This window comes from Phaenicophaeus curvirostris, chromosome 1 (genome assembly GCF_032191515.1).
Source record: "Phaenicophaeus curvirostris isolate KB17595 chromosome 1, BPBGC_Pcur_1.0, whole genome shotgun sequence".
Classification (NCBI taxonomy): domain Eukaryota; kingdom Metazoa; phylum Chordata; class Aves; order Cuculiformes; family Cuculidae; genus Phaenicophaeus; species Phaenicophaeus curvirostris.
In genome coordinates, this window is record NC_091392.1 from 110060112 (window position 1) to 110080754 (window position 20643).

Genomic DNA, 20643 nt, shown 5'->3' on the forward strand with positions numbered 1-20643 from the left:
CTCATAGTTGTAAAACCACAAGAAATTACGCCAGTGCAGCATGAGGTAATAAGGTAATGAGGTTCTGTTAGTGGAAAAGGAGTTTAATTTCTAAGTCACTGGACTTAGTACTAGACAGCTTTGGGTGAATAACAAAAGCTGGAGAGCTGTTCTAGTAAGTTCATCACATGGCACACAATGAATTTTAAGTGTAGGTTATGAACAATAGTTAGGTGCACACCAGTAATTTGAGAACTTATTTTTTTATAGGACCATTCAGAATTAACCAAAACTCTGTGATATGAAGGATTCAGTCTTGTAGGCCAGAATTCAAGTTTCTTAAGTTTAATACCCCCGGATACTGCTCTGTAACAGTCCACCTACTTCAGATACAACTTTGCTATCTATAGAACCCCTTTCTTTTTGTGTGTCTAAGTACCTCCTTGCACCAACTATATCAGTCCTGGCTTTGGAAAGCTCTCTTTGTCTTTCCTCTGTGCATTTTCCAGCCCTGGCTCCTCCTGCAGTGCAATTAGTAAGCAACCTCAGCTTAGACTACCTACTGTCAGAGCAATGTAGTCACACCACATCACATGATGGAAATCCTATAGGCAAGTAATGTGAATGCCCCTGGAGCAGACCAGGGGGTATATTGTGCTTTTGTTTGCTCCTGGCTTCGCTGCCAAAAGATGGTGTGGTTTCCCTCTCTCTCTGCTCTGAGAGATGCTGCCTTTGTAGAGAATATAACTGCTGAATTGTGGACTGATGTTGTTCTTCTCCTTTCTTTTCCCTCCTTCATATACAGAAAAATATTATCCTTCATATATGAAAAACCTTGCAGTCAATTTTTAAGCTCATCATTTTGAGCAGAGTGACTGAACATTCTTCCATAAAATGACTGCAAATTAGTCTTCCTCTCAGAAATGGCTGGACAATGTCTGTAGAGAAGTTCAGAGTAAATAAATAAAATGAATTGTTTCTCAGATGGCTATTCAAGACATTTAATCTCAAATACTTAAGCAAAAGCACAGAAAATTGAGACAGGGTTGTCTTCTGGAAAGCGCTGAGCTACTAGCTTCACCTTTAATTAGAGCACAGCATAACTTCTGTATCACTTTACAGTCAACTGAGGACATATCTCATTAACAGTGTCTACTTTGTCATGTTAAATCAGGGCATTGTTTCAATGCATGGTAAGAACTAAGTCACTTGGCAGACTTCAGCTTTTTGAGAAGTTTCACAAAGTATTTGTGAGTCTATTGTTCTTTTTTATTTTTTTCAAAAATAATTTTAAAATTTCAGGATAAGAAAAGAAGCAGTAATTAGCAAATAATTTCCAAAATACATAATTCTCATTGTTAGCATTTAAGCCTCTAAATTAGCCATCAATGACATTAGTGAGAATAATAGCTGTTTATAGCATTGAATATATGGATTCTAGCTCTCCACACAAATTTCCTAGTTACAGCAATTTGCCATTTAACTTTGTATGCACTCTTACAAACACTGCAAATGCAACTTTTGAAGAATTTTATGGAACTAAATTTCCTAATTCTTATCACAACCTAAATCTCCTTCTGTCCTAACTCTGCCTTTTAGGCATCCTAACCAGACTTAAAACTGATTAAAGCAAAGAATGAACTTCCAATGACTCCTAAAACTGGTTTTGCATTTTATTTAAAAAAAATCAAAATTCAAAATATCACAGTGGTCTGTAATCTCTAGATAGCGACTAGCTAAGGTAGGCTCTTTTCTGCACAGAAGTGAGAACAACAAAGTACTTCTACACTTCACCCTTAATGCTTTTGCAATCAGGAATTAAAGAAAGGACACTTCCTACTTGAATCTCCTCTCATATGCATGAATGTGCTGGCATTATCACATATGGCTCAGGACATTAGGGTGGTTTCTGGCATTTACTGGTGAGGTGCTTACTTTCGTAAGAACCAAAGTGAAAAAGTTACAGGTGATCCTTCAAGTAATCCTGTACGTAAGCAGAATTCCAGAGAAAGCTTTGGGCAAAAGTGAAGACTTAAGGAATATAAATCTTATAAAGAAGGCTTTTAAAAACAATGCCAATTTTAGCACCACACCATTTTGTACTACTACGAACTTCAATCCAGGCTATTGAAAAAAGAAAAAAAGGCTTCTGGCAGCTGTGTGAAATGATGACTGATTGAGAACGGGTTAGTAGATCATCTGATGTTTTCTACTTAATGAAGCATCTTACTAGTGTTGACAGTTCCCACTGAGTGAAAATGACATAATATAATTTTACCAGCAGGATGGTGTTTGGTTAAGTTATGCTGTAGGAATGCACAAAATGGTAAAAGAAACAGATGGTGAGGAGGCCCGGTTTACCCTTATGCAAGTGAAGAGGAGCTGGCCTTCCTTTAAATTGGTTCCTTCTCAAGCAGGAAAAAGACCAGCCGCCTAAGTGGACTGATAGCCTTTCCTCACAGCCTTCCTCCTCCCCATGAGGTAAGACAAAATGTGACTGCATCAGTAAACTGTTGAAAGCAGTATGAAAGCAACCTTCAGACTTTGTATTCTAGTACATTTTCGGAACATCATCTACAGGGTTGTTTTGGCATAGCTCAGTCTATTTAGATCCTGAAGCAAGAAATTAAGGAGTCAACAGCCCCTGGATCCCAGTTCACCTGTCTGCATTCCTGGTAGTGGATCTTGCACTGCACAAGCTTCCCTACCCCAGCAGGAAGTAACACCCTCAATGGGTTCAAAATTAATTCCTACACCTTGTAGGAATGGGGTATATATTCCTAATATAAGGTGGGAATACTCCAAAGCAGTTATGGTAAATCAGCTAAAACTTACAACCTCTTTAAATATCAGGACACACAGAGGTCTGCAGGTAAATGGGGAGTGCAATAGAGCCATGTTGGACGTGAGGTGAAGCACATTGAACTGTAGCTGTTTTTTTCGCAGGAGTGCTGGGAAGCAAAACAGAATTTTGGATAGATGTGATTTTTAAAAAAAATATTTTGCCAGACTATCTGTAGAGATTCTCTGAGTGAACAGCATGCAAAAATTACTCTAATCTCATTTATTTTCCACTGGTATCTCAAGCATAGGAATAAAGAAAACAAAAAGCGTCCCCAATGCACAGCAAGTAAATTCCAGCTCTTGCTAGAAAACAAATCGTGGTGGCTATTGTGGAAAAGAAGCCTAACCTTGTTTGGGAACATACACAGATCTCTAGTGCTTGAACTGAACAGCACGTCAAAAATACACCTCTTGCACTGAATTTGACCACAGGCCACATGCAAAATGACACAGCACGCTAAAAAATGCTGCAGGCATTGTAATTTGTTTTCTTAGAAAAGCTCAGCTCTGATGAAGCATGTGTTTTTCAGTGAGGTCATGCCTTTCACCTAATTTCCAGTGGGGATGACTGGGGTACAAAAGGTCAAGTGATTTGACCAAGGTTAGCCACTGAGTCACTGGCTCTCTTGGGATCAGGATTCAGGAAGCTCGTGGCTCAACATTCCTTCGTCTAATCACCAGCCCATGTCTTCTGCACGAGCCTGTTGCTCTCTCCTTTGCTAAATAAAGATTGCATGTGGAAACTCCTTTAAAATAAAACCATTTCTTTCTGTATGTACTGTTTTTATACTTTGTGTGATTACTTGGCTACTTGCTAAGGACTGCATACTGATATCCCTCAGAAATCCCCTTGAAGTCAAGGGAATTCTACATAAAAAGTGATGGACCTAAACAATTATGATTAATAAAGTTTTATAAACCAGAAGTGTTTTGAATTACACAAGCCTACCAAAAACACGCATAGAATGTAAAACTGGCAATTTCTCTTTCTTCATACTTGATCTTTTCTTCCAACTTTCATTTCTTTGACTGTTATCCATCACTTACGAAAGAAGGAAAAAATCACTCTCTCTTTTAAATCTCCAGCCCAGAGGTGGCTTTTAATATTTCTGGCTTAAAGAGTTCATCAGACTGAATGAAACAATAGTCTGAAGTGCAGCTTCTTTTCAGGAGCAGACATAAAAAAAAAAAAAGCCACAATCAGACATTCAAACACCAGCCCCGCAGACTTTACACAAAACAAACTTCTGCTAAAACAGCTTGTTATAACAGACTTCTGTGGGAGATCACAGATACATCGCCTCTGTCAGACAGACAATTTGCAGGCAAGATTCTGTTCAAGCAATGTGGACTAGGCAATCAGAAACAACTATGTCCAAATAGACTCAAATAATCATTGAAAAGATGTGGTCCTGCAGGTCCACACTACTTCCACTACCCTAATTAATGGGGCATGTTGAAGATAAATATTAATTTTAATGATAAAGTCGGGCATGGTGACACTCATTTGAGATTAGTTCATTTCAGAATAAATTGCAAAGAATATAATTCATAGTAGCTCATGGTAAATGAATGAACTCTGGGAGAGAAGAATTTGAAAATTGTATTGTGTGCTGCCTGTTTATTGGGTAATTCTGCCTTCCTCTCTGAACTTGAAGTACTTTCTGCACAAAAACTACTCGATCACATTGATAGTATTTACCTGCCAAGGAGGAAAGTAATCCCTACTTTCTCCTGCAACCTGGAAGACTGGGCATTCAGGACATACAGCTTAAGTAGACTTTTTTTTAGTATCACAGAATCATTTATGTTAGAAAAGGCCCTTAAAATCCATCTGTAAACCTAGCCATTCCAAGTCCACTGAACCATGTCCCTAAAAAAATTTTTATAATTATTTTTTCTGAACCTTAAGGCAAATCGCAGTTTCATTCTCAGTTCCCTTATGGTTGCAGAGATAATGGTATTTCACTTCATATAACTGGCATTAAGTTATAATGCTTCAGAACCTGTATCAGCTTTTCAAAATGTAGTGGTTTTTTAATCTAATTCTTCAAGAGCTTACACATACACAAAGATCAGCACAAATCCAGAAAACCTCTGAAAACTCTAGCAATGTTAGTTCTGTGTCTTAGTCACTTTCTGAAGTTGATAACTTGACCTTCCATCTCCTCACTTCTCTGTCAGAATTACCTCACAGATGATAAGGAGGTGAAGATCCTCGATCTACTTAGACTTAAAATGTGTAGTTAGAACCTCAGAACTGGATTTTTCTACATCAATTTCTCCTTTCCATCTCTCCACTCTTCCAGACAACTGGTTCAGCTTCACTAAAAAAGGCTTGTTTTAAACTCTATATGTGCTGCAGGTGGAACAATTTTATATTACATATAATTTATAAGTTAATAAAAATATTGTTGGGCAAGTAAAAAATTTTTACACTGAATTTTGACCAGCAACCTTTTGAACAGCTGATGGTTGTGTTTTGAACCATCAGTTACATTTTCTGCACCATTCTTGACCTCTTGTGAAGGCTTAGTTTCTTGTAAACAAAGGGGATATATTCATGAGGTCTTAATTGAAGAGCTTTTACAAGCAGACGTTTAGATAGAACCTTGAAAAAGCTTCAAAGAGAAGGATCAAGCAATTTTCCTGCTCTATGTCATTACAGAACACTTGGATGAGTATACTGTCTCTCCCTTTTCTTATTTTAAGAAACCAAATCTGCCTAATTATGATTACCTGGATATTTGCCTAAACTTAATCTGTCATGAAGGAAACATAATACGAAAGTCAGGCAACCTTCACCATTGTTTTTGATGTGCCTATGAGATTCTGTGCCTTTGGCAACACATCCCCCTTGAAATGAAAGGCTATTAAAGATCTGTACCTATCAAGCCTGAAGCTTGACGTTATCTTCTTTGCCTTGACAGTCTTGAAAACAAAGGGCTGCATGTTCAGCAGTGGAAAACAAAAAATGACTCTAAAGAGGCCTGCAACTCAAATACAGGCTCAGGTTCTCAATAAATACTTTCAATCCACTCAGAATCCAGGAAAATGATATTTTGGTGTATTGTAGTGAACTGCCAGAATAGATTCTCAAGGAACCAACTGAGTTCTCAAGGAACTCAGTTCTAAAATGTGTTCTTCAACTAAAACTATGCTCCCTAATAAAGCACTACACTTTGCTGACAGTGCTTGCTATGTTTTGTCCTTAGTGATGCCACAGAATGATGGCAGGCTGAAAAATATTTGGTATTAAACACGTTATTCTCTAATTTTAGTTTCCGTACAGTGCCTCGATTTTAGGTGTTCAGCTAGCCAGTATATCTCTGGAGGAAGTTGTGATAACTTGAAGACCTTGAAAAGCCATCTTGTACATTCCTCCACCTTAGGGTAAGATCAGTGTCCCCTAAGCTTCGGCTGTTTTAGCCAGCTGGCCCCTGTGAACCTCCAGTAATGGAGATTTCACAGCCTCCCCAAGCAATTTGTTCCTGCCCTTAACTGTCCTTCTGGTTAGATGATTTTGGCTAATGCTTAAAGGAAATCTCCCTTGCTGTAATTTAAGGGCATTACTCCTTATGCTGTCCCAGGTGGACATGGAGAATGATTTATGACATGAATTTTCGCAATGATTTTTTTAATATATGAAGACTGCTTTTATGCCCCCCTTTGGCCTTCCATTCTTTAAAGTCACATGCAAAAGATAAAAGAAAACTAATGAACAGAGGTTTAATTAGTTCCATGTAGCAATTTTTAAGCTATACTCTAAAAATAAAGTACTTGGAAAGAACATCAGTAAACCATATTACTCGGGAGGATAGAAGGAGTAATAGCATACCAGTGTGGTTGCACAACAGAGAAACAGGAACTTTGTGAAAGGTCAAATGAACAGTACCACTGAGCAAAAAGGCAATGCTTTCTTCTCTTAACAATAAAAAAAAATAAGAAAAAAGTTCTTCAAGGGTGATGGAGAGAATAAAGATATATATAAGTTATTAGACCCATGTAACTCACTGAAGTAAACTGGAACTTAGGTTAAAGACTGCAGGAAGGATGCTTTTGTACTTAAGGACTAGATTGAAACTCAAGAGGCAAGTTTAATCCATGGCTTTCCTTGAGACTTCCTTTGTGATTTGTGGAAACTATCTACTGATAAAATGAGCAGTAACTCCACTTATTTTCTTTTGGTCTTCTCTTTTTGTTTTTGTAGATGACAAATCCTTTAGGATGGTGGCATGTCTGTAATGAAGCAGGTGAGCCTCCAGTGCAGGACAAGCCAAAGGCAGCAGAAACTTTTGTCTGTGACTACATCACGAAACGTAACATGAGGCTACTAAACAATGAATTGTAATGTATTGGATATATCCCATCACAAGAGATGTAAAATGTTAACTTCAAATTGACTGTGCCTGCTGGTGATGTTGGATCACACTTATCTTTAAAGGATGCACGGGCTGGCTTATAATTCAACACTGTCAACACAACATCTCCAGCACCAAAATCTAGAGTATTAGATTGAGAATCTAGTTATTTTTTTTTATCTGATGGTTATTTTAACAAGGGATTTAGGGAGAAACAATATGCTAGTGCTGACCCATGAAAAACATTAAACAAATGTTGAGATTATGAGCAATCATAGGTTCGTTAATGCTTTTCTCCAGAGGTCTCTGTGAAGCAGGGAAGCGCATGAAATAAAGGAACATCATTTTTTTACAGACAATAGGCTGATTATGACAAAGACTTGGAGATGGTCTACATACTGTGCTTAAGTTAGCTTAGATATCCCTGCAAAGCTGTGGAAGTGTAGCTGAAGGAGCTGCTTAAAGTCAAAAAGACATCCATATGCCACAACATGGAGCTTAACTGATGATTGCAGGCAAGCTACTGTTATCCAAACTGATAGCAGCATGGCTCCTGCTGAAAAATAACCCTATATGAATATACCATTAGTGGCTGGATGTCTTGACAGGCTATGATTTAAAACCAACATTTATACTACTAGCACTACTACCTTTTATTCTGAGCAGAAACTGGATTATCACATTCAAAGTTACATAGTTTCCTGCTGGGTTTTTTGTTACATTATCCTCATTTTCTGCATTTGACATTGGAGACAAATTATTCCTGATTTTCCTGCATAGAAGTAGGACAAGATCTAGGTTCTACCTCATCAGTTTTTATATATGGATCTCCATCTCCTACTGTCAGCTAATCAGGTGTAATAAGAAACCGGTGCATCTATTTCTTTCTGTGCTCTCGTTTACAGCTCTTTGGAGATTCTGCCTGTTATTCATACCCTCCCCCTGAAATAACAGTGGTCAAAGTCCATCTATTTCATCTGAAAGAAAGAGAATAAACACCTAAAACATAATGTGGTAGAAATGCTGCATCAGAGGTGGCAGGCTTTTTACTGTAGCAGGCGGCTTTTTGGCTTCCTATGCATGTATCCAACGTGAGCCTTGGGGCTGTGCATCATCCTGTTTGGTTAAACTGTAGTTCCATTTACTTTGGTTGCCTTCCAGAGAAAAAATCTGATCCTTAAAAATGCTCTTGGTTTCTCCAGAGAGGAAACAAGAGCATTCAGATCCCTTTGAAGCCAAAGTGAGCACACATAGCTATTATTTGGATCAAGTCCATGTTAATGATGCCGCATTTGCTACACATGTACATGCAGCAAGGTTATTTAAAAAACTGCAGATGGTGACTCTGATTCACTTAGCGGCTCACCTCACTCTTCCTACTAACAGAAAGGCACATCTTAGGCTTAGAGCCCTCAGCATATCCTCTGTCTTGCAGGGCACCTCCTGTGCTGCCATGTGAACTTCACTGAAGAACTATGCCGCTGTAAAATGAAAGCTACATCTTACCCACAGGACAGGAAGCACTTCTAAGACTTCTGAATTGTAGGAAGAATCCTGGTCTCCAAATAAAATAAAGTAAAGTTTTCCCCAAAGTTCTTAACCAAAGGGTAACTATGCCATACTTTTATTTTTCATCCTTTTTTTGACCCTTAATTTATATAAGTACTCAAGCAATTTTAACTGTGCTTTTTTCTCAACTTCTCCCGCTTTAGGCCACACACACAAAGATCATTCTGTGACTTGACACCCCTCCTTTCTTAAAATCTTATGGTGAGGAAAAAAAAAAAGATGTTATTTTAAACAACCTCAAACTAGAGTTTTTTTGTCCATTAGGGTACTTATTTATTCATTTCAATTCATGCCATTTTTACGTTGAAAATTATAGCTTTTACAGATTCCCGTAAATGTCTAGGTATGAAAATGGCTCTTTTTCAAAAATGTGTTTCTAGATCACTAAAAATAATTCACTTGTGCTTACATTTTCTTTGTGGGGGATTCAAGGTAATAGTATGTATATTTGCTGCTCGTTCTGATCTTTATTGATCTATTGGACTTGATGATCCGGTGGGTCTCTTCCAACCTGGTTATTCTATGACTCTATGATTCTATATTTTTCCATTTGTGATCTATCTAAACATGTATTTATTGCTGATGATGAAACAGTAGTTGAGACACTACTCAGCCCTTCACGCACCAGGTGTATCAAAACTGGCATCACAAGAAGCTCCCTCATCCAACCTCACCAATGCCCACTAACCTCAGCAGTAAGCATTGCTTCTGGATGCAAGATACAAGCAGTCCCTCTAGCAGCCTGGAATTTGAGTGACAGGCTAAGTTTGCCAGCCTATCTACTTGTCCCAGATCTAGACCAGGCTTGTGATGGGTCATTCATCACCATCCAGGGTTGATGCCACTAAAGTCATGTGATGTAAACCTGTATTTAAGGTATTGCTGTACTTCATGTATAGCTTCATGTATTGCTGTACTTATCCCCAAATGCTCTGAATTAATGATTTCAGAGGGCTTTTTCTTTTATAATGATATCCTTGTATATTAAAAGATTTCTACTTTGGGGACTTATTCTGCCACAACATTTTATGTTTTCATGCAACACATGAACTCCGGCCTCTACTGATTCCATTTCTTTGTGTCACCTTAAGAGCAGTAGGGTCAGGTAATCATTGAAGGTTCAGGTCATTGACATGCCAGCTGCTTTTTCATACTTGGTGACCCCTGGTTGCTCAGCCAGGTATATATACAGGGCACACAACTCTTTGGCTCTACCTGCTAGCTACTTGAAAATTGAACTACTGCAATGATACTCCCAAAGCAAACTTTACTTTGGTTTGGCATGAAGTATAAGGCTATTCAGGAATTGGCTCTCTCTGAAAGTTCTCCTTTCTTTGTTATTTCCTTCCAAGAATCTAAAAAAAAAACATTCTCCACTTTTAAATTGCTATTCACTCACCAAGGTGAATAGCCCTCATATTGAATGTATTTCCAGTGAACACAACACACAAAGCATTATTAAATTAAAAATAATGAAGACGGCAGTAGTCTTTCTGAAGGAATGTATCATGACAGAGGTAATAACCCAGACTACAAACTTTCTTCTGTCACTAATTCTATCTTAAATCCTTCTGAAGGGTACACGAAGGGCTCCTACATTAAACTGCTGTCCACTGAGGTGGAAACTGAATCAGAGTTAAACAGTCTTTTTGTCCAAACATTTATCACCTAAATACTATTTGACTAATTTCAGGATTCACATTAGAACCATATTTTACTCTAAAGATGGAATTTCATACACTTAGGAAAAGATTACAGTTCTGACTTTTTCCTGCAAAAGCCTTCCTCTGCAGGTAATATATTGTCCCAAGAAAAAGTTTCATAACGGTAATGCATGCAAGTAGTTCAAAAAGGTGAGATATATTCCACTGTGTATGCACTAAATGCACGTGAATTACAATAGATGGGCCAAAAGCTTTCTCAGCAGGGACATGTATTGACATTATCTGGACAGTAGCAGCAGCCTTTGAATTTTCACTTCAACTACTGCTTAGAAATGACACTGTCAGAAAGGAAACACCTACTGTGCGCCTTCACTTGCCTTCTGATCCCTTATTAGTTAACCCCGAAGTGCATATGTATACAGCCTTAATCCCCAAGTGAATATCTGGACCAGGGGAAATCTGGAATTAATTGCAAAGTATTTTGGTTACTAATGCAGCTGTTACAAGTGTTTGATTTGGCAAGCGAACAGAAAAGGCACTGCATACCAATTTCGTGAGCCACTGTAAAAGCTGCATGGAGGCCGTCATCTTCAATCACTGCACAGCTGCGCTCAGGAGAGCATATGGTCCCAACATCTGCCATTCCCAGAGTATCACATGAATGATGCCCACATAAATCCTGCCCAGGAAGGAAAAAAAAATCATTAAAATAAATTTTTATACCCACAGGTAACAACAGGTTAAAGTCACTAGTCCTTTGCAAACAGAAGAACCTGGATAAAAGCTCTGATATATCCTTCTACCTGAAGATGTCAATGCAGTTTAAAAGCATGATGATCCAATGCCATCCCAGGTAAATTCAGTGGGAAAATTTTCATTGCCTTTGGATACATTCTGTAGTTAATTACTGTTACTTTGTGTTTCTGCATTGCATACAGAAGCTTGAACCTTCCTTAAGTTAGATAATCAAAATATATGCTCTAGAAGTGTTTCTTCATTGACAATAAAAATAGAATATTCTCTTTATTTATGCAAAGCAAACCAAGGCACAGAGAGAAAGCTTCAGACTCCCGGTCAGTCCTTGAACCAGAGGTCACCTTTCTTTTCAAAAGGCAAGTCTTACATTTGCAATTAAAGAGATGAGATTGTTATCTTAAACTTCATGTGACACCTATCAAGTAGTACAATGATTAATAATGTATTACCCAACATACCAAGTATTTACGCAATTCTCAAAGGTTGCCTAAAGAGTCAGTTATACAACAGAGTGTAAAATCCCTTGATTCCTAGGCCTTGCTAGCACAACTCTTTGATCACGTTTCCTACTTGTAGTGATGCAGTATCTCCAAAAACCATGCAGGTAGCATTAAGTTTTCTCTTTTCATTTCAGGATGATCATGATCACGACAATGATGAAGGCAGCTTTTTCAGGCAGCACTTTAATTATCACTAGTAACTTTTCAGTGCTTCTACTCAAGCAGAGGGAAGAGTACTAAAGAGCACTAGTCTGAATGTACCATGCCATTTGGAACGCTCCTCAACATTTCAGTGTGGTTGAATGAAAATGTAATTTTCAAGGCATGACAGTATTATCAAGAGTTAGTACCAAAATGGTCTGAGAGTACCTTTTTTTTCCCCTTTCATTTTTAAGACTCCTTCCCTTGAGATCTCCTATTATAATCACTTTCTTTCACAAAGCCTTTCATAATTAATCCTTCTGAATAACAGATATCCCGCATGAGGCTCCCGTTTACTGATTACGACAGGTTTACATTTAGTCTTACTTAAAATCGCTGAATTCCACTGAAGTCGAAGAAAAACGTGCTGAGTTCACAGATACTGTGAAAGAGCATCTCTTCACGAAAAAAGGAAGTGTATTTTTTTTCCCACCAAGATGATATAAAGAAATGTTCAAGCTAAAACTACATTGCAATATTACATATATAAAGAAAGAATTTCAGGATCAGTTCTTCTGGCTTGCAGGTGTCTGGGAACTCTTTTTGGTAAGTGCATTCCTGGCGCTACTTCATGTCAAAATTTAAATGCTGCAGTAACAATGAACAAAACAGACTCACAACAAGAGGAGGAATAAAGTTCAAAAGTATTTCAAATTTTCACAGGTATAATCCATGGTCTGAGAAAAACTTCTGTTCTCCAGCAATGCAGACAATATACAGAGAACTTTCTCTCTAACACCACTAGCTCCCACCTTTGATGGCCAATTAGCATTCCAGACTTTGAATCTGGCTCTATGTGGGTTACTGGAAGGTACATAATAAGGATGCTCGTTTTCAAGTACTTTTTTCCAGTTTTATTTATGCAAATAAAATTCACATAATTTGCAGCGTCTCTGGACTAATGTTGAAAAAGGCCTTAAGTGAGGTCATTTTATTATAGCGACAAACGTCTGTGGCATATTTAACAGGGAAGATACAATCCTTAAACTCCTACTACTTTTGCTTGGGTTCGTATCCATTTAGCCCTTTCTGTATCACTTCTGAATGCGGCCCCTTTGTTCTAAGGGTACATTTTACACAGAGTAAATGCTATGTAAACGTGTCTGTAAGTGGTTTACCTACAGCAGTGCGAGTATCAGAACTCAGAGAAAATGCATGTGCATAGTACCAATAAAAATACCTTTCCATGGTGATACAATTGGTCTAAATAAATGAGTGTAAGCTGTATAGGAAGTAAGATACCTTCATATTAGTGCAATTTGAACTGAATCCACACAAGCAGTTGAACTCAAATTCTTACACAAGTACCCAAAAGCATATAAATCAGAAAGAAAGCAGGTTACTGGAGGACGTCTAACCCAACTCTCAGGCAGGTAGTGCCATGGATAGCATAAAATACATTAATCCAGCCCCTATCTCTGCATGCAGATACTATGTCATTTGGTCTCTTCTTATATTTGGGTGCCATTATTATGTAGATGCTTACACCAGCACGGCTCCCAGTATGGGCACAACTGTATCAGCATACAGATTTCATGACAGGACATGACTTATTTCTATTTGCATACAAGAAGAAGCTATGCCGGGCTATGAAGCTATACCAGCAGCTGAAACCAGACCTCACAATGATTCTCTGGATTTGACGACACAAGTTTAATTAAGAGAACACTATCTTTCTAAACAAGCAATCTCATAAACTTCCTTAGAGTTATTTCTGAACGGATGTGTGGAGTATGGAAAATTACGACAGGGATGTTAACGGTAAACAGCCGTTCCGACTCCTTGCCGGCTAGTAATTTTAACCTCAAAATTTCCAAAGCTATGCAACTGACTGCATTATGCCACCTTCGTCAGACATCTGAAAAATACCTATGCATGTACATAAGCACTAAAGGACATAGCAAGGTTTGATTACATTGCATATGTTACGTGTTACTGACATTTTTCCACACCACGTGCCCCGGTTTTCCTCAGAACTCATCACTTCATCAAACCACCATTCCTCTGTTTTCATCATTTCCCAGAGTATGACACATATCCACAAACCTCAACATCCCACTAGCAGCTCTCAAGGCACTGCTCATCTGCATAACAGTTGTCTAGGCAAAACAAAGCAAGCTTTATGCTTTCCTTATGCAACACCTTAATTTTTGGTCAGATAAAATGAAGGGCTGTATTAGTTAAAGGTTGCTCCTAGAAAATCCCACAGCAGAAGACAGGAGATTCTGAAAATCACTTATCTGTAAAATTACCTATCTCTTCCAACGCCCCACAGACAGCTGGAAAACAGCTGTCCTCATATGGTGTGGGACCAACAAACCCTGTCAAGGATAAGAGTGGAGAGTGACGACACTGTGGTCAGAAAGCAGTGGACAGTGGAACAGTAAAGCCCCATTCCCTTCAGCCAGCTCCATGACCACATCCGTGCTGCCTCTCCAGTGGTTTGAACAAGGCGGTGTGGGGAATCCTGCAGCTGCTTGCTGAATCCTAGCTGAGTAAGGACCTTGGAAACAAGGACAAGAAATATTTTCTGGTGTTAGCTTCTTTGTACAAAGCTGTTATTGGAAGAATGTCTACAGGTTGCCCATCTACTGGCAGAGTAGGGCATGCATCAGCTCTGCTTTGAACAGCAAGCACGCACTGAGCCTTCTGTTTTTTTGTTGTGGACTTCAGCCTTCACCAAATGCATGAGAATGCATCTTTTAAGCTAATGCCGGAACTACGAATAATCACTTAGGTAGATTACTGAAGACTCAGCTCCATTATGTTCTCAACACATATTCTCATTTATTCCCTTTATTTCTCTTGCCTGTGCATGATTCAAACTTTAACATACTTCTCTTCATAGCATCACATAGTATATAATATACACACAACTGAAGCCTGTCAAGCGGCATCTCCAAGATAAATATTATGCAACTTTTTCTATCAAGCCAACTCCCCATTCCCTAGCTATATGGTTCTTCCCAAAAGCATGATTTTGACTGACATTTTTGAAAATCACACCTGTATACACTTCCACTGACTTAAATCTTTATGACAAAATTTCTTTTGACTTAAAACTCCTGTAGCTGTAACAGCCATGGATTATTTATTACCAGCATCAATAGCCATATTTTTAGTTTTCCTGGGTAGTCTTCAAAAGCAATCTCAGACATTCATGAAGTAAAGTTTCTGGGAGTACATTAGAAGTTTTTACATCCTTTGAAATTCTTTTTTGTTGTTGTTCTTAAAAGCAGGCTCTTATGTAATGATGCAGTCTAAAAAATCTGTGTGGGTCTCCTCAACTTTTCATACACTAGCTAAAGCACTTAGAAAGTGGAGATTCGCACGATACTTAAAAATCAGTTTCTAATGATTAGTTCGCTCTGGTGTGTGGCTTCTATTTAAAAATTTAATCAATTACTCAGATCTGTAGTTATTTAATTGCCTACAAATAGCAGCAGAAGCTTCAAAGAACAAGTGTTTCTTGATGTTTCTGAAGAAGGAATGCAGAGTCTGGCCCTTGATCTGCATTACAGTAGTTTCAAACTAGAAGAATAACTAGGAAATGCATTTGCTACACAGGAGGCAATAGATGTTAGGTCTTGAGCTTTGGCAAAGGAAAGACTTAGGAAAACTGAGCTGTACATCATAACACTAGTAGCTAATTAGACAGCTTATTAAAGGCCAAATTTCCCTGGCATTTCTAAGTACATGAAGAGCAGCTGGCTGTTTGCCATGTATACGTGGCATTGTTGTGAATCAAGATAACTGCAGTGGCTCCCTGCTGGAGCAGTTAATTTATTTTACCTGAAACTCTTTGATTTGAGCAGTAGGCTTAAAAACAAGAATGAACTGTTTCGTGAAACTTGATATTACTCCAGAGCCCATGGACTAGATCCAAAACAGGATTTAAGCACTAATGCAGACAGTTTGGTGGAATGTAAGGGCAGAAGGACAAATCTGGCTCAAATGTTCGCTAGTCTTTGAGTTATCAACCCTTCACAGGGCTTGCAGTTTGTGACCTTACAGGCTCCAAAGTGCCACAGTTTTACAGTCCTGAGCTTTTTAGCATTTAGCTTATCCTAAAGCTTGACTGGGGCTGAGACACTTAATCACAGAATCATAGATTAACCAGGTTGGAAGAGACCCACTGGGTCATCGAGTCTAATGTTTCTCTGTCTTTGTACTTGAGGGATCCCCAGCCTACAAATGTTCTCAGATCAGATGTATGAGAAACCAGCAGAGCTGGTCTTTCTATTGGGCACAGCTATGCATCATCTTTTAAAGCACAGCAAGCAGCTTTTACTTCCGTGGGTTCACTTGCTTTTCTTTACAATGGCTTACCAGTCAAAGCCTTTACCCAATAAGAAGGTGATTCAGCTTCAAATGCCTTTGTGGGAAGAGGATACCTAGAAGCAAGTTCCATATCACAGTGTCTTGTGGTCTACACCAGATAATGGTCTACAGTGAAGGTCTGCACGTGTCCATATGTGCAGGGATCTGTGCTTCCTCCTCTTGCAGCCCATTGGCCAGAGGTTTCCCTAGCCCTGACTGCAGTTACTGCTTATGGCGCTTGCTGAAGGGACCTAATTTTTGGGCCCTGTTCCTCAGCCTGCTTCTGTATTTTACACTGAACAATCCTGTGATAAATTACAGAAACAGTCTTCTCTCTGTGTTTTGGGAACCTAGGCCACCTTGATGTAAGCAGTGCACTCCAGGCAGCAGCTTCAGGTCACAATTTCTCTCCTTCTCACCATATGAATCTTAAATTAGTTGCTAAACAGTGACATAGCTTTGGTCAGAGGGGTGGAAAGTTTCCTTAACACATGGAACAGCTTACAACCTACCGGTTAAGGACCTCTCCAGGGAGGTGAGCAATACAGACCTAAAATCCCTCAAGCAGAGGAAGGAATTAAATACGATTTTCTGACTTCCTGTAGCAACATTCCCACCACAGCCCTGTGAAAGGAGGGTGGGGTTAGGTGGTATTCAGGACCCACGCATCCACCCTCCTGCACCCTGCCCTGCAAAGTTTATTAACATCACAGCAATGCAGAACAGGAAAATGCAGAGGAAATTAAAGTTCACCCAAGCAGAGTGTATTATGGGTATCACCCAAAGAGTGCACGATGTCTGGATATCGAAAGGAGCACAAGATTTAAGACCAATGACCACAAAAGATATTGAAAATAAGGCCTAACAGGTGAACAAAGTAACTATGGAATCATCTCTTTTATACTGTAACACTTTAGAGAGATTTTACAAGCAAAAATGATGGAAGGCTGCCTTGGAGGAAGCCTGCTGTGAAAAGTCGTCTTCCTGAGACACCAGTGGGCTTGCTTATGGGGATGTCCACGTTACAGCACCAGGGAGAGGGCCTGGCTATTGTTCTGAAGCAAGGAAGGACTCCCATCAGACTCTCCAGGTTACTGCTTTCTCCTCCCATGGCCGTATTTTGAAAGAAAAGACTGAAGCCTGGTTGCTCTTCTGCGAAACAGGAGTGGTGGTACCTGCCATACTGCCTAAAACAAAAGTCAAATATTTTCCTCTAGTAGTTTAACTTAAAAATTGAGGTCGTCTTCCTTGCAGCTTAGTACAATAAATTCAGGACTGAGATTTGGGCATTGAAATCTCAAATGTACAGAGCTGTCTGCATTCTAGGTAAGGTGAAATTCAAGAAAACCTAGTGTATAGGTGATGCACACACATGCAACATTTGCTGGCTTCAGAAACTACCTCCTCATCAGACTGGGTATTTAGTCATGTTCTTACTCTTCTTTTCTATGGTATGAGAACCCTAAGCACTCACCCATCATTCCAGGACTCACTGCAACAAACTATTAGCACCTAAACTGGATTAAGCTCTTATGCCCTGAATATATGTATTAACAAATCTTGTTTTCCCAAAACACGTAAAGGAAATGTAGCAAACAACAGATTATTTTAAAATATTGACAAAAAACACTTAAAGCTTTTGGACTTTGCATGGGGAGGGGAAGGGCAAACAAAGATTCAGTTGTGGAACTGGTGATCAATGAACAAGGAAAAATGTGCATTTTAACTTGCCTAGCCCATAGTTCCTCTGTGGGGAAAGTCCAGGCCATCTCTGCAGATTAGCACGAATCAGGCTACTTCTGCACAAATTTTATCCCACTTTATTTTCCCCAGGGACATTATCTAAATATATTAGATTTACAACAGAATTGGTGAAAACACTACCAAACTAGGAGACATACCACATTGTAACGTCTTCAGAGTAATAATAATACTAGAGAAATATATTACGTTGACCATTGCTACAGTGACCTGTTTTATTAATATAATACTTGTGTGAAGAAGATGATAGAAAAAAAAAAGAAGGAGCTAGAGCCAAAGAAAGCATGTACTTCATGGAGTGAAATTATCATCCACATAGCTGAGAAAATCCAAAGGTTGCTGTTAAATTTCAACAGCACTGTCAGATTGACAGTTAAACTAAATCACACACACAAGACCCATATAATCACTGTGTGGAAAAAGGGAAGACAGTGGCCTTTGGTTCTAACATGAACTTTTTGTTAGAGCCCAGCATGATGGTACTATCACAGATGATGCTAACAAGCACTTGGAAAGCTATTTCTTCTTTCTCTTCTTGCCTGTATCTACTGTGAGAATTATCTATTTTGGTTTTCACATGATTCAGAACTGGGGGGAAAGGAAGGGAACTGGATTTTGTCCAAATGCATTCAATAGTTCACTTGAAATTTAACTAAGGGTCGCTAATGAAATAGATTGCATGAATACTAGAGGATAATTGCAGAGCAGGCTAGACCTTGGAAAAGAACAGCCTGAGATCAAGCGCAATGTGCAAGTCACGTCCGATGTGTTTTTTTCTACTGTGACAAATAATCTGGCAAGTATTTTGTGGCACCCACAAAAAACTGAAGACTGAAAATAACCTGTCTCCAGCTTCCAAGAACTATTCATAATAAAAAATCTGAAACAGACTAATTCTAAATTTGCTGTTGACTTCACTGTCATTGAGAACAAAGTGAGTGCATCTTCAGGGGAAGAGGGCTTTCTTTACAAACTCTACCTCCTTCCTACCATATAGACACTCCTCTGGCAGAGGACTCACCTGGCCACCAGATGACTGAATCCTTGCACCACCACATTCCATAGAGGATGCTCTAAGGATGCACGTGGCCCAAAAATTTACAGCTGCTGTCAAGGACTCAACCACAAAGTAGTTGAACAGCAGGGAACGCATGTATTCTGTAAGGCTGTTAAGGCCAAACTGCCTTAATGAGAACACTCACAAGACTTACAACAAAACAATCACTTTTTGGTACTGACAAGTGAGACCTCTCTCAGGCCATCATGGGTTAAAATGAGGGACTGAGGCCACTGGCAAGATATACTTCCCCTTACTACATTTTGGGAATTTAAATAACCAATGTGGAACCCAACTATGCTTCTGCAACAGTTAGTGGTAGAAAATTTTCTGTGTCCAATGAAAGTTTTTACAATCTCCTACACAGGTCATAGTATCACCAGACACATTACTGTAGTTTTCCTTGCAGTTACATATTAAAAGTGGGATTCACTGCAACTAATGGATAGTTACGCGGTGCTTGACACCACTAAGAAGCAATAAAGAGCCTCAAAATAGCTTTAACATGTTGTCTGTACCACCCAAAACTGAACCATGTTCATATTTATTTACTACATTTACTATGCTCTGCAGCATAATTGGTTTAAAGCTCTTAGAAAATGAAATACAGCTTATGACCAAAAGGGAGTAGATGTTTTAATCCACCAAATCTCCTTCTAAAGACCGTTCTGCATGGGAAGTGGTTGCCAGTACAAATGATGATGACGATGATGATGATGATGATGATAATTTGAACTGCCAGTACTAATTTTGGAATCAGGGAGAGATGCCAGCACACTCTTAGTCTATTGATGGTTATTAATTTATGTTTAAAAAAGTAATGACAACAGGGGAAAGCAATGATGCTGAATTCTGATAGTATTCTTCCTTTATAAGGAACTCAAATAAAGCTACTATCTTTTCAGAGAGCCTCTTTTAGTGTCAAAAATAACGTCCAAGTAAATATCACTCCAGAATGAGGACAATTATTATATTAGAGACTTGTATGCCAACAAGCATGCATAATTTAGATTCTAAGTATACATAAACAGTTAGATACAGCTGAGGACACGCAAAGGGCTGACAAATGCTTTGCAAATATTATTCTGTTGACGCAGAAACACGAAGTTCAAGGTGGCCTCAGTTGGTAAACAAAGATGGAAAATGTACCTCACACATTTACCCCATGCCTAAAACCCAAGCCATTTAGAAGAAGACATCTGGATGTTCAAAAATTAGCATGACGGTATTCAGAGCCCATCAAAACATGCAGCCATGCCTTAGCGTCTAGTAGCTAAGCAACGTACTTCATACATTCAAAACATAGTTGTAAAAGTTGGATCCTCCTGCCAATTGCTGCCACTCTCATTGAAAAGCTAAACTGGAAAAAATCTCTCTTTAGTTCAAAGTGGGGATGTTTTCTCTGGGAAACATCTCTACTGCTTTTTTCATCCTTTAACCCTTTTCATGTTTACATTCCAAGAGAAGCAAATAGATTCATGTTGACATTTAAAGTGTAAGCATATAAAAATCGTGTGGAATCTAACACACTCCCTCCAAAGAACATCATGAACACATGTAGTAAGCAGCTACAGTCTTGTTCTTACTGAATAAAAAACTGAAATGTAATGCCAAACGATGTGCCTGTGCAC

General features: G+C 38.8%; 2 protein-coding genes across 2 annotated transcripts in view; both read right to left on the reverse strand.

Moving 5' to 3' along the window:
* The window catches only part of ADAMTS1 (ADAM metallopeptidase with thrombospondin type 1 motif 1), a 412180-nt gene that overhangs the window by 59996 nt on the left and 331541 nt on the right, over window positions 1-20643 (reverse strand). The window lies entirely within an intron of this gene.
* ADAMTS5 (ADAM metallopeptidase with thrombospondin type 1 motif 5) overlaps window positions 1-20643 on the reverse strand; it is a 44171-nt gene that overhangs the window by 20713 nt on the left and 2815 nt on the right. Inside the window, exon 2 of the mRNA XM_069870662.1 lies at window positions 10964-11096. Within this exon, the coding sequence (XP_069726763.1) occupies window positions 10964-11096 (133 nt within the window). The remainder of the gene's footprint in view (window positions 1-10963; window positions 11097-20643) is intronic.